Here is a 14,493-nt window from a genome sequence, read left to right as displayed (position 1 = left end):
GTTTGATGGAATGTTTGTAAAATTGCTGCGTCTGTTTCGGCAGCTTTTCGCACTCGCGTAATAAATATTTGTACAGTTGCTTAGGCGAACTCACTGTCGTGCTGCCAAGCACTCGATTCGCCATCGTTTATTCGGTATCGCAAAGCACATGGAGTTATTAGTTTCTCTTTTCCTAATTTAACCTCTATCATTTCCGACATGTGGAATAGTAGTTCTCCCGAAATATCTGCTTTTGATAAAACAGAAAGTCAAACTACTATTCAAATGAACGAATTTATATTAGATATATAATAATGTATTATCGTACAAATTATGTTCAATATACATTTAATATACATGTTTTTTAACGATATTTTTTTTAGTAAAATATAAGACGGTAAATATAAATTATGAATATAAAAGTAAAGAATATACATGAAAATTGAGATCACAAACAGATTTATAACATTCCACAAAGTGTAGGGAAATTTAAATTGATAAAAATATTATCGCTAATTACGGACTTTTAATATATCACAAATGATAGAGAGGCGGTTCTCGTATTTGATGAATAAATACTTATATACAATTTATTTTTGATGCGCCTTGATAGAAACCAAGTGTTACAGCGAGTTAAGCTTACGCATTATGCAGAACAGTTTTGAATTTTATCTGCAGTCTTATTCATACACAATTCCGTATGTGACATACAGAGAACCTTCAGAAGACAGTTTCAGGTAAGATCACAGCGAGTTTTTTTTTCTCTACCGACTTCGAGTGCGCCTGGATCGTCGAGTTAACGTCGGGGTCTATTCGCGCGCATCTCTCTACACTCTTCGTTATAATATTATCGCGTTTGATATTTTCTCCTATATTGTTACTGCTATCGCGTTCGTACAAACACTACTACATCACATAAATTTATATAAAAAACATGTTATACGAAATATCATTGCTCCGTTACCGTAGCCTTATATTATTCGCATATAAATTATGTCCATGTATTTATATAGGTGTGATGTCACTAGGTTTGCGAGAATGGCGATTAAAGCTACTTTTTACTTCTACTAAAATACCGATGTACATATATGTATATATATCAAAGAGATATTAAAAAATAAATATATTTATATATATGCACGTCGTCGCAACAAGTAAAAAATATACAATTGTTATACGCCACGTGTGGTCGTAGAGGGGCGCGATGGCTCCGCTTAATTATCCTCGAAGGGTGAGAGGGCTGGGGGAGGGGGAGGGCGCGGGAAGGCAGTAAAGAACTGATCTTACCGCGACAATGAAAACAGATATTACGTACAAAAATCACAACCAGCGAGTAGCCAATTACATGCTAGTAACAAAAATAATGATTAATACGATTAATATTATAATAAATTATGCCGGGTGCGGCTTCAGGAATTTTACGGGCGGCGCTCGCTCCGTCTGTCAGAACGTGTGTCATCTGTCGTGATTCGTCTAACATTTATCACGTGCCGCGTGCTCCCGACGTAGCTTCGGGATATTCGCAAGTCGCGCAAAAGCGTCGCGTAATCCTCGAACACAGATCATCATCGATTTGCGCGAGTTAGGCTGCTGCTGAGTCATTAGTGCTGGCACGATGCTGCATGACATTGTAAACGTCGTAACCTTGGGCGTTATTAGGCAGTTTGTTATACTTCGTACGCGTAAAACGTGCGGAAACATGTAAAATGATCGAAGGCTCTGTGTGACTTGCGAAGGTGAATTCGGCTGCGATAGAACGTCGCGCCGCGTACTCAAGAGTTGTCATTTTAACTTGATTGTGCGCGACGGATCTATTGGTAGAAGTCAGAACGGCCAGTAAGACTTGGCCAGAGCGATCAATACCAAGACACGTCGCTTTTAGTCGCTCATTCGCGCAATCGTCGCGCGAACTGAAACAAGACTTTGTTGTCCGCTCATCTAAAATCTAAATAACAAAATACTAGCTGCTCTCTACCTGTCAGGATAATCGTCAACGAGAGAACGTAGCTATCAAATACGTCATGCATACGAGTGCGATTCTGACAGTGGCGGACGACAGCCGCCTATGATCACAGAGGGATTCTAAAGAAGTTATAGTCTATCACGTAGGATCTTGTTTAGGTCTCGCTCGAAGACGACCGTCCCCAACAGCACAACCATCTACGCCACAGCGGGGGCGGCTTCCTACGCCGGTATAGTAAACTAGCACCGCCGCGCCTCGTATTGAGGGCACTGACTATCGCCTGGTCGAAGGCTTCCTTGAGGTCGTGTTGCGTCAACGCAGACGTCTCCACGTAATTTACAGCGCTTAGCCTATGCGCTAACTGGTGACCCTGGATAGTGGTGATCGGCGCTTGGCCGAATCTGGCAAGTTGTAGCATCAGACGTACGTCTGATCTCAGATCGCACTTTGTTCCTACCTGAGATACAATTCATAATTACATATTGTAATTGTGATACATTAATTTTTAAAAAGATGTTAGGAAAAAGATTCAAGACTTACAAGGTAGATAGTACTCATTGTATACTGAATAAAAAATGTTTTCTATTCTATGTCCTCTATTCATTTCTATACACACTTGACATCTTTATATTACAGAATTTTCCAATTTGGATATCTCCCTATATAGAGACATCATGCAGCTAATATTTCCATTGATAAGACATGAACTGCATGTCTGCTATTTTCCAACTAGAATAAATCGACATAATTGAGAGAATTCTTGCTACAGCGTCTCTTGGACACTGTGTAATCACTGATTATGAAGACAAATGACTACACTATATTAAAGCAAGATGATAATATATAATATTGTGTAAAAATAAAATTCTGATTCAAAGATTAGAAATTTATGAAAAAGAACACATCTCTCTCTAAACATCAAAATAATAATAAAGTAATAATATGGCAAGATACTTGTTCGCTTACCCACCAAGCATACAAATAACTTGTGTTATCAAAACTGAACAGAAACATTTGTAATTCTGAAAGGGTTGGTTTTTTTCGACCTATTATATTTACTAAATATTTTTTACTCAACATCAGAACTATCAACAGTGAGAACTATCCATTCTGTAAGTCTTGAGAATATCTTTTTTTAAACCTTATATATTGTAAGATAAACTATGTGTGATAATAATCATATCATATTTTTCTTATATTAAATAATATTAGATATAAATTACAATAATTATGTTACAATTTTGTTATCAGTTATTAGTTGTATGATTATGATGAATACTATACTGTTAAGAAAACGTTATAATAAATTAAATTTTGCAGGAAATATGATGTTACTGCGATACAATTTTTGATTGTGAAATATAATTGTAGAATTCAAATCTTACCAAGATAATTGGAGCATTTGGGCAGTATTTCCGCACTTCATTAATCCATCTAGAAGCCACGCTGTGATAGGATGAAGGACATACAACACTGAAGCAAACTAGAAACACATCAGTTTCAGGATAGCACAATGAACGCAAAGGGTCAAAGTCATCCTGGCCTGCTGTATCGCACAGTTGGACATTCAGTGGCTGACCATCAACATTAACAACCACTGAAATGAATGTTGCAGAGCTATTAATATTGATATGAAATGATTCAACAGCAATATACTCTATTCATTTGCTCAGAATGAAAAATCATGCAATACAGAAGTAAGAAAAAGATAACAGTGCAGCTAGATACTTGTGAACAAAAGATTTTATCAAGATAAGGAACAAAATAAACAATTTGCTACTCTGAGCACACTCCAATTGCATTATTGTATCCAAAACCATATGTACCATTATAATTATCGAAAGCAGTTGGCACATATTCTCCCGGGAAGCCATTAGTAGAGTAGGAGACCACCAAACTGGTCTTGCCGACGGCGCCGTCACCCACCAGGACCACCTTGATCCGTTTGTCGAGTGGCGTCGCTGCGTCGTTTTGATTCTGAGCTACACTGACACTGGCGCCAGTACCAGCAGCAGCAGCAGCAGCAGCAGCAGCCGCCGCCGCCGACGACGACGTCGTTGTCGTTGCCATCACCGCCGCCGTCGTCATCGTCGTTGTTGTCGTGGACTGCTGTTTCGCCTGCATCTGCATGGTTTGTCCGCCTTTGAGTAGCGGCCTCGTCCAGTTGGTGTGCGAGGATGGCGGCATTGTCTCGCTCTTGATTTTGCCGCAGCTCCGACCTTTCATGCGGACGCGGGTACAGCGGACCCTACGTATAACCTTCTCTTCTTTCTCCTCCTCCTGCTCCTGCTTCTGCTACTCGGCGCCGCCGCGGCGGCCGTCGTCGTTGCTCTCAGACTGCCGACCTGGAGCAATGTCGCATCACGAAGCGGCACGTCATGCTTCTTCTAGGAACACCGTCGTCATAGGGTGGGCGAACTCCGTCTACCTGCTGGTGCAATCCCACCTACGTGATGCGATACGTCGTTGGCGAAGTCCGAGGTCGAGGCCGAGGCAGAGGCAGAGGAGCAGGCCGAGACACACACAGAAGCGGCGGAAAACAATGGGAACTGGCGAGCGAGCCCGTGCCCGTGGTCGGTCGCACAAAAAAAGTCCGAATCGACAATTCACCTGCCGCGACGCGGAGCCACCTGTTACCTCGCGCCCCCGTCTCCTAGTGCACGCCACGGACATCGGTCGTTGCACGTGCGCACAGGTGGATGCGCAGCGCGCGTCGAAATTTCCCCGCCACTTTGTTTTGAAAGATTTTGAAATTGTGCCAATATGAAACTCACGTGAAACGTCATTGTATGTACAAGCTCGAAATTGTGTCCTCTCTTCGCTTTAGTCAATAGGAACCAGCAGTATGAGAAAGCTAGGCTTCCTCGTTAGGTGTGTTCTTGCTTTCATTCGCGTGTAACTCAATCGCTTTGATCTTTGCAGTGTTCTGCTGTAACATAACCTCTCGATGTTTGTTTCAGAGGATACCAACATTTCTATTCTACGCTGAGGATAAGGCAGGGATATTCAACGAATTCCATCAGAAGATGTATGTCGAGCGTTGCTGTGGAGCCTGTAAAAAATGTTGCTCGAATGTGGCGATTATATATACCAGTTGGAATTGGATTCTCAACAGTTCTTGTGACACAATGGAGATATTTGCATCAACATGGATATCCTGTTGACGTAGACAACAAGCTGGAATTGTTGAATGATTTTATGGTAAATGATGCATCTGTGTAAAATTAAGATATGATACTTATTATAGAATGTTGTTAAGTAAAATAAGTAAGTTCTCTTTATATAGGTAACATGCTATTGTTGCTTACCGCTGAGAGTAACCAGCAGGATAGGAGGTTGGCTGACCAGCATCGACTTACCAGTCAGTTTAAGGCCAGCAATATATGGGTATTTTGGTAAAATGTTTGGTGTTAATCAGGATGAGGTAGAATTGGACTTATCAACCTTCCCGAGTCTAGTTGAATTTTTTGTGAGGTCACTTAAGAGCAATGCCAGACCGATTGCTCAAAATACGAATATGGTAACCACTTATAATCGTTATATCCCAATTAAATTTTAGATAAACAAAAACAATACAATCAATGAATATCTTTTTTAGACTTCACCTGCAGATGGTGAAGTTCTTTACTTTGGGCCAGTAACCTCTTGCCGCGTGGAACAAGTCAAAGGAGTGACTTATGATCTTAAATATTTTTTGGGTGATCCAAACGATCTCCCAGTGAATCAAATTGAAAAAAGGATTGAGCAAAAAGACGATTATGTTAATGCACTATTAAAGAATCCAGACAACAGGCTTTATCAGTTAATTATTTACTTGGCACCTGGTGATTACCACCGATTTCACAGCCCAACTGATTGGAATGTTAAATTTCGACGGCATTTTCCAGGTACACGTTTTTTAACTCTTAACTATTACTGCAGTAATACTACTAGGGCGGTTAAATAAATTCTGTTTTGATGATAGTTATTGAGATTTATTTGATAAAATGTTGAGGTTTCTCCAACAAATTCTCACGCTAATTGTTTTTTTTCCAGGAAAATTATTGAGCGTTAATCCAACGGTGCTCAAATACATGCCAAATCTATTCTCCTTGAATGAGCGAGTCGTGTATATCGGAGAATGGGCGGGCGGTTTTATGGCGTATGCGGCGATCGGGGCAACGAATGTGGGCTCGATAAGAGTCTACTGCGATCAAGAGTTAGCGACCAACAAGGCGCGATGGTCGAACGCCGCGTATTCAAAGGACATATGTTTCACCAGAACGCGCATAGCTAAAGGTGAACTGTTCGGCGAGTTCAGGCTTGGTTCTACGATCGTGCTCCTGTTCGAGGCACCGCAGGACTTTCAGTTCTGTCTGCAAGTTGGCCAGTCCATCAAAGTCGGTCAGGCGTTGAGTGTGTGTTCCGAGCATGAGGCTGACCACGAGAAGCGGACTATGCGGACTATGCGGAGACACTTAATCAAAGATGTTGCATATAACTGGAAGGATATAGGAAAGCTTGAAGTGTAAAGCAGAGTGATAGAAATAGGAACTATTTTCTTATCTTAATCCTAATTGAAAAATCAAAGACGTACCTGCACGTGGCACGATCTTGCGTCCCTACGCAAACTCGAGATGTAGATAGAGTAAAGGGCAGTTCGGAGACTATTTTTTTTCGAATATGTAAGTATCGATCTTGCGATTACTATTGTACATGGCTCTTCGTGCGCGGGAAAATCATCATCGCCATGCGATTTATCTGAAATTACATGTAAATATATCTCACCAGGTCATGCCTGTTCGTTATTTCAATCGCGCGATATCGAGTATCACGCGAAAGAGACGGTGATTTATAATAGGTTTGGCACAGTTAAACGTGTACTTATTACAATGCATCTAGCCCTTACACGGCAAACGAACTTTCACGGCACATACATGCGCGTATGTATGCCGAGCTTTACGTAATTACGAGAAGAAACGTAGAAAGAATATGTGGGACCATTTTAATACGTGAGAACAATATTTCCTTCACTTCTTGTACGTTATTACCGATGGAGGTCGGATCATAAACCGTTTTTCTTAGTTGCGCGGCAAATCGATCTTTCTAGTTAAGTCGGCCGGTCAAGGCCGTCAGGTGAAACATTTACCTCAATTAAAGCTCTAGTTGCTTTTTCAAACCAGAAAGTAATAGTCGCGTCGCATATCTTAAGATTCCCTGCACGAAGCGTCAGCTTCGAGACGATCCTATTATAGCGAGAGCATTTTCACGATCAGTATCGTTAATATTAACGGTATCTCTGGAAAATCCATTTCAACCTCATTCACCTCGACATGCTAGGTAAATGTGATCTTGCAGATAATCGGTTTTGATTATAACATGAATTCTCAATCGCATAGATATATATTTTGTAATGTAGATGCACAGAATAATAAAAGGCTCAATTAATACATCGCATTTTTACGTAATATCAAATAATAATAGTAATAATCGATCTTTTTGTCTGGATAAATTTATTTCGTTACATTCTCTCTCTTTCTCTCTCTCTCTCTCTTTTTCTCCGCACTCTATATTTTATTATCTTCATTAGTCGTCCCAATTCAGTTTCATACCAATTGACCATTTACGGTCAATTTCCATCATCTATGGTCTTATATTAACCAAACCTGATAATTCTCCTTGTTCTAGATCTAGAAAGCCGTAAGTCTCCTCCTATCCTATCCGACTGTGCACCACGTAAGCAGTAACTATTAGAAGCACTTTCGTACATAGCTCGTACATAGTACAGTCTTCGACATAAGCTATATAATCGACGATGTCACACGTTCCATTAAAACTAAAAAGTAACAGATATTACAGAAAAGGCAAGTTAAATTTTTCATTCATATGCTTGACATTATTTTTCTTTACTTACTTTAAGAGAAAATTGAATTAACTAAACGTTACTTCAAGAACATTCATATAAATTTTGTAACGCAAAGTTGAATTTGTCTTCCTTACGAATATCTTCGTACCGACTTAGATTTGTTTTCAAAGAAAACATTTTCACATTAAATGCAAATTTATCTTTCTCGTGAATCTCAGTCTACTGATCTAGCTCCATGTTGCTTGAACATAAATCGTCTAAATTCTACTGTACTAATATTATCGTGCAAATATATATGCACGAATATCGTATATATCCTTTTCAACAGACCTCCATCGTCATTATTATTATCCTCATCATACTGCTACGAGGAACTCGCCTTCCTCTGCTACGAGGAAGAGCTACATCGGCCGTTGGTCGCGGGAAAAGGGAGGAAAGTGCCCGTATAAGAAAAAGGTGCCAGTCGGCGCGAACATACGGAGTTGCAAAGCGCCTGGCGGATCAGTAAGCGTCGCGACGTCCGCGGCGCAGGCAGGTTGCACCACCGTCTTGTCTTCTCGCTTGCTCGCCGTGATAGTACTTATTCGCCGGTGCGTCGGGGAAGACGCCGTGACACCCTGGTGGTGGTACCGCGTGTACGCTCGCGGCACGCGAGTGCATTCTCTCATCAGCAGACTCTCTGGTGGATTATGGGGTTAAGCGGCGGATAAATGGGGGCCGATGGACATTTTCGCGTGACCTTGTCCCTCAGGAGGGAACCAGGCGCTGGGCCGGTGTATTGTAAAATGGAGACCTCCGCCAGGTTCCGACAGCTGAAGACGGTGAAGCTGAGCTGCGAGACGACCTACCGGCTCGATATCAGCTTCAAGCCGCCGCAACTGCTGCAGTGAGTACAGTAAATGTGCAATTATACGTGTATTCGGCAGGACCCTCGTCAGGGACTGTATCATATTTGTTCGTTTTTCTGCTTGCTTGTTTATTTTTTCAATCAAGATTTTTAGGAGAACAATAAGACTGCGTTGCAATAATCTCGTGATTAAACAACAAATTGGAATTTATTGTTTTGGCGAAAAGTAGCTCGTATTAAAACTCCTGGTCCTTCGCTGCGGAACTCTTAATGGATGACGTCAGATGCGAGGAAATGCATGCCCGAAATTCTTTATTTCGACGTACTTTGCAGGAATTTTGGTATTTCCTTGTTTATGGCGTTATAAATCAAGATAATCGCAACGAGAGGTCAGGAGCCTTAATAGACGTTACTTGATACTTGCCTCAAGCGAGATATTCAAATTTGAATTTAGAGTTAGATGTGAATTTTTTCGGTTGAATTGAAATTATTGATACAATATCATGTATATCATGTACTTCAATTGAAAAACTCATATCAACTCTAAATTCAAATCTAAGTATCTTATGTGAGACAAACTTTAAATAACGGCTATTAATATATTTAAGATTTAGCGGATTAATCAAACTATACATATTTGAACTATCGCGTTTCTATCGTAGATTTTGAAACAGAAAAGTTTACTCGCGTTTTGTCGCAGTGGAAATTCATTCTTAGTATTTATTACTATAGCAGGCTAGTAGAAATGTATTGAGTAAAACTTCGATATATATAACGTATCTTAAATCAGAGTGAAGCGAGGAATCGGTGTTCCTCGAATATCCTAACGAAATCGTCCTGTAACTCAGGAGTAAAGATTCACGCGTAAGTACTGAGAAAATAAACGCCGTACACTGCAAATTTGAGACAACTCACGATCGATTCCGTGTATACGGTTCTGTTCATCTGTAATCTACAGTTCTAACATTGAATTATTCAATTTTTCGAGATATTCAAATAAATAAAAAGGAACGCAATCCGACTTCTGTCCCAGGGGGCCCATAAATTTCACCACGACAAATTCCCACTCGACTAGTAGCGGTTTATCAGAAATTTATACGATCATCTTCAGCACGAGGATGGAGCGCGGAACCGGCGATAAATTTCAACGTCGAGAGCTCCAGTGCTCCAGGGACGAGGATTACGACTTCTCGCTATATGTTCGGATACAGAATCGCTAATAGTGCCAATTTAGTCGTAATAAACCGAAAATAAACCTGACTGCCGAATGCGCGCATGATACGTTTACCGTGCTAAGTATGGTGGAAAACTACTCGACGCAGAAAAGAAACCACCAATCGCGCGCGCGAGATATCTTACTTCTGTTATGCGTGTATTGGAGTCTACAGAAATCTCCCTCGAGATATAGAAATTAGATAATTTAATTCCACCAAACGTCTTTACTGCCAGACTCACAGATGATGCCATCAAAGAAATTAATACTCATTGGACAGCTTTCACGATCTAAATGAAATTAACATCTCTTGAAGTACACAACGCGACATGTGACTCGAGAGATGTCAGTTTCGAAGAGAAATTATGCGATGGCTTGAGAATTCTACCCAGTGAACAAAAAATTATTGATAGAACGTTATTGCAACGATAATCAATAGCATATAACGTTTTCTAATGTGTAGTTTCTCACGTTGTATCAATATCATTACGAGTAATTTCAGCATTTTAATATTTTTAAAAAATTTCCACAATATTCAAAGATCCAAATAAAATAGGGTCTATAAGAAGGAGGTATTTTATTTTACTTCGATTTTTAATTTTGAACACTTTTTAACACTTGTTTTTTGTTTAATACTTAGAAAAAATCATGTTATCCGCGGTAATATTATTGAAATATTTTAAGATATCAAGCGAAAATGTGTATGTGTTGAAGAGATACACACAAAATCAATATTGTTGATTTAATATTGTTGATTTAATATTCCTTATTTATTAGGTAATTTTACACGACGATCCTTTATGCGAAAATTCTATTGTATCATGAAAATTTCGCTCAAATTGAAGACCCACATGCGAAAGTAGAGGTATCGTTTTGAGTCCTAGAGCGCGTCAAGAGCTTAAAGGATTAATACGAACGAGAGTTGCGGAAAGTTAGAGCGCGCAAGCGAACAGCAGCGGCTGCGGCGAGCCGAATATGGACAATTGATTTATACGGGTGGCAATTAACCGGTGAAGTTCATCGCTGCAGGAAACGTCGCGCCAACCCGCTTGCTCATCCCTCGAGAACGGCTTTGTGGAGCGAAATCACGTTACGTTACGTCATACGTGATCTGTCGCGAGATAGGCGGCAGAGCCGCGTGCGATCGCGAACTCGCGAGACAGCTCTCCTCGAAAACCGACACGACCGACGGCGGTCTCTCGCCCTACGTGTGAATCGTGGCACCAGGTGCGACGATTCCTCCGCAACGGCGGAAGAAGGACGTGTCGCCTTGAACTGCAAAACTTGCGCTCCCGTCTCGGAGGATCGATCGTGATTTTACACGGTAGCCGTTGCACATTTACAAGTGCAACGCCGGTATAAACGGTTGATCGATGATAGGCAACCCCGTGCAAAATGCAACGTCTGCAAACAGCCGTTCAATTTGTATAAATGTGCCGAGTATCCAATGAAGAATTGTACGTACTAAGAAAGTTCCTGAGATCAATTGGAGTAAAAAAATTCTTATAAATATAAATAACATTCACGATACTAGATACAGGCTTTCAAATCTAAGAACTGAGTTACGATTTCATTTAAAAAAAACTTGGTTTACATAGAAAGCCAGTAGATATTGGACCTGCATTAATATAAGATATTAATGATGCATGTCGGTAGACAAAAAATAATCACAAGTTTCTTCGTGTAACTATTCTGTCTACTTTAAATCACAGTGCGCAATATATCATAGCCGAAGGACATCAGTTTGAACAGTTTGTGCGATTTTCATTTTTGTTCAATTAAAAAAATTAATAAAACAAAATGAAAACTTCAGTAAAATTGTAATCTGATTCTAAACTTTGGACACCTGTATCTAAGTAGCTATTGTAAATTTAATTCATGTGTATAAGAAGTTTTCTGATGAAATTGATCCCAGCAACACAGTTCTTGTCGAAATAATTGAGACGCGATGAATGACATTTTCTTTTTTTGTAGATAGATACGGCGCGATCACATGCTGCCCGTAATGGATATGTATCGTCGGATGCGGATGAATCCAACACGGGCTTGAGTTTATCGTCCGTTATTACGATATCCGTAACACGAGCGCCGATAAATATCACATTACGAATAATCGTTGCAATTGCGACGCCGGTAGCAATTACGTTGCCGTGCGGATGATAATAATGCGCGATCGTGCCAGATGAACTGAAGAATGTCAAAGGCCACCGAGGAAGCTGGTACTGACTTTGTTTTCGATCACGTAAACCGTCAATTAAGACGAGGTTTCGGTTTTCTCCAATCCTCATGCTGCACGCATTGTTATACGGACAATTCGAAGTCGGAATCAGCGAGTAGACTTGGGATTGACGTGTCACCTGGAAGAGAATGAAATCTCTCCCATGCGATATGTACACGGGAAAAACAATATTGTTATAATATATAAATTTGTGATCCAATAGTAAAATACGCAACAGCTGATCATGTGGTTGCTGTAACCACAACAATCGCTGAGTTGGCTGACGCTGCAGCAATGACGAGATCTGGTTGCTCCCACCAGAGGATATCCCTGATAAATGTTATTCCAACCGATTTCTGGTTGCAACAACAAGATCACGCAGAGCTATTGACATAGTTGATGCGTCAAAGTCACTGAATCATATCAATCCCATATCATCACCAGATAACAAGAATGATACAACTGCATTGCTCATAATTAAATATCTATGGTTATGTGCATTTTTCTTTTTCCCGTGTATACTATTCCCCAGATCGATAGTCACTAGAAAGTTTTGGCCAACCGTGTCCGTTTCTAGCTGATCGTTTTTCATGATTGTTGATTCATCCGACAAGTGGGAATGTGTCAAAATAGAAGTGACATTTTGACAGCTTGATGTTTCATACATACGTGTTTTTATCAGAAGATTATCCGTTCACGTGTAACGCGTAATCAGAAAGAAGAGAGAAGAATGTTAAAGAAGAATGTTAATGAAGAAGAAGAGTAAGAATGTTAAAAAAGGTAAGTAAGAAGCTAATATACAAAATTATAATAAATTTATACACATACAGACACAAAGGGTCTCTGCTTTTAATAATGTTTAATGTTTTTAATAGACGTATGTTAATACGTTATTAATTGCGAATAATAAATATTTTCATATCCTGCTTGCTGTTTCCATCTTTTCTTAATAATATATAAGCTAATTTCAAATTGTGAAAGTATGCATTATATATATTTTTTATTTAAATATATTTAAACATTAATTATTAACATTAAAGAATCTAATTTATAGTCAAACTGTGAACAGAACTTTTGTTTGTCATAGCAATATATCGAAAAAGCTGTCAATATTGATAAAAATATCAGTTGACAGAAAAATGCATCGGCATCCGCAGTAAAATTTAAGTGAAATGGATAGAGCACGGATAGTTGCATTGCATCAAGGTGGTCGAAACCAAATAGAGATAGCTAAGATAGTGAGATGCAAACGTCAAACTGTTTCCCGCTGGATACGAAAATTTCATTTAGGAGGAATGGATGCGCTTCAAGATCATAGAAAAACTACAGAAGATGAAGATAAATTATTGAAGCGGTGATAAAAAATCCATTTTCTTCAATTACGACGATTATATAGGAAGCAGGAATAAATATTTCAAAATATTCAGTTATACGTCGCTTAAAAGCAGAAAATATTGTGTCGAGGCCAGCGGCGAGAAAAATTGCACTAACTGAAGAACATCGACGAAGAAGAGTCGCTTTCGCGCAAGAAAATGTAAATAGACCATAAGAAGAATGGGACGCAATTATTTGGATGGACGAGAAAAGTATTGGAGAGCAATTAAATCCAAAATATGTTCTGCCATCCATACACAGTGGTAGAATTGTAATTAGATTTTGGGATGACGTCACGTGAATTGATGGATATTGTTGAAATTTTGTCGCGGGTAAATGCTGAGGAATATGTGGAAATCTTAGAAAAAGTGATGAAACCAAATGCAAGGATAATATATTCAGAACAGCAATACCCTATAATAAAAATAGTCCACGACAACAACGGTGTTCATACTTCAAAATTGGTTCAAGCTTGGTTTGAAGCAAACCTAAGATTTCAATAGATTACATGGCCACCAAAATCTCCGGATCTAAATCTCATTGAGAATGTGTGAGCCAGGATATAATCAAAATGGAAAGCTGGTGAAAACAGGAATAAAGACCAACTACGACAGCACGTTAATGAAGTTTGGAATGAACTGAAAAGAGACAAGAATTATATAAAAAATTTGGTAAATTCCATGAGAAGGAGAATAAAATTAGTTATTGAAAGCAGTGGATATTGGATACCTTATTAGTAAGTAAAATTATACATTCATAATTTAAGTAAAAAGCGCACATATGTAAATAACAATTCATCATAATTTTTAATTTTATATATGTAAAAAAATTTAAATTTTTTTTACAGATTCGATGACTAATATACAATATTGACAAATATACTTTATTTCCAAACATATGATTTGTTTCAAATAAATGATTTATTTCAAAACAAGTTTGGAACAAACTTGCTGTGCAAACACCGCTGTTTTGAAAGAAGAATAAAAAAAAATCCTCATAAAAACCTGCATATATATAACTTTTTTATTATATATATATATATATATATATATAT

The 14,493-nt window shown here is 39.1% G+C and overlaps 5 protein-coding genes across 5 annotated transcripts in view; 3 read left to right on the top strand and 2 right to left on the bottom strand.

Moving 5' to 3' along the window:
• Positions 1-485: 485 nt before the first annotated feature.
• Positions 486-4,532, bottom strand: LOC116848522 (cdc42 homolog). The gene is made up of 3 exons (XM_032824706.1): positions 3,769-4,532; positions 3,328-3,539; positions 486-2,399 (listed from the first exon to the last, which is right to left on the bottom strand). The coding sequence occupies exons 1-3, from the start codon at positions 4,166-4,168 to the stop codon at positions 2,097-2,099; spliced, it is 915 nt and encodes a 304-aa protein (XP_032680597.1). The 5' UTR covers positions 4,169-4,532; the 3' UTR covers positions 486-2,096.
• Positions 4,533-4,638: 106 nt separating this feature from the next.
• LOC116848521 (phosphatidylserine decarboxylase proenzyme 1, mitochondrial) lies at positions 4,639-7,371 on the top strand. Its single transcript, XM_032824705.1, has 5 exons — positions 4,639-4,813; positions 4,903-5,143; positions 5,229-5,462; positions 5,541-5,829; positions 5,978-7,371. The coding sequence occupies exons 1-5, from the start codon at positions 4,788-4,790 to the stop codon at positions 6,451-6,453; spliced, it is 1,266 nt and encodes a 421-aa protein (XP_032680596.1). The 5' UTR covers positions 4,639-4,787; the 3' UTR covers positions 6,454-7,371.
• LOC116848519 (RNA polymerase II-associated protein 1) overlaps positions 6,539-14,493 on the bottom strand; it is a 22,993-nt gene continuing 15,038 nt past the window's right edge. The window contains exon 11 of the mRNA XM_032824700.1: positions 6,539-6,682. The gene's annotated coding sequence lies outside the window, so the exon portion shown is untranslated. The remainder of the gene's footprint in view (positions 6,683-14,493) is intronic.
• LOC116848525 lies at positions 7,504-8,496 on the top strand. Its single transcript, XM_032824708.1, has 2 exons — positions 7,504-7,785; positions 8,116-8,496. The coding sequence occupies exons 1-2, from the start codon at positions 7,737-7,739 to the stop codon at positions 8,484-8,486; spliced, it is 420 nt and encodes a 139-aa protein (XP_032680599.1). The 5' UTR covers positions 7,504-7,736; the 3' UTR covers positions 8,487-8,496.
• LOC116848524 (CB1 cannabinoid receptor-interacting protein 1-like) overlaps positions 8,258-14,493 on the top strand; it is a 12,750-nt gene continuing 6,514 nt past the window's right edge. The window contains exon 1 of the mRNA XM_032824707.1: positions 8,258-8,673. Within this exon, the coding sequence (XP_032680598.1) occupies positions 8,498-8,673 (176 nt within the window). The 5' untranslated portion in view covers positions 8,258-8,497. The remainder of the gene's footprint in view (positions 8,674-14,493) is intronic.

Source organism: Odontomachus brunneus, unplaced genomic scaffold (genome assembly GCF_010583005.1).
Source record: "Odontomachus brunneus isolate Ranch 3 - 2012 unplaced genomic scaffold, Obru_v1 Obru_scaffold_096, whole genome shotgun sequence".
NCBI lineage: Eukaryota > Metazoa > Arthropoda > Insecta > Hymenoptera > Formicidae > Odontomachus > Odontomachus brunneus.
Note: the sequence above shows the minus strand (reverse complement) of the source record. Positions and strands in the feature narration are given on the sequence as shown.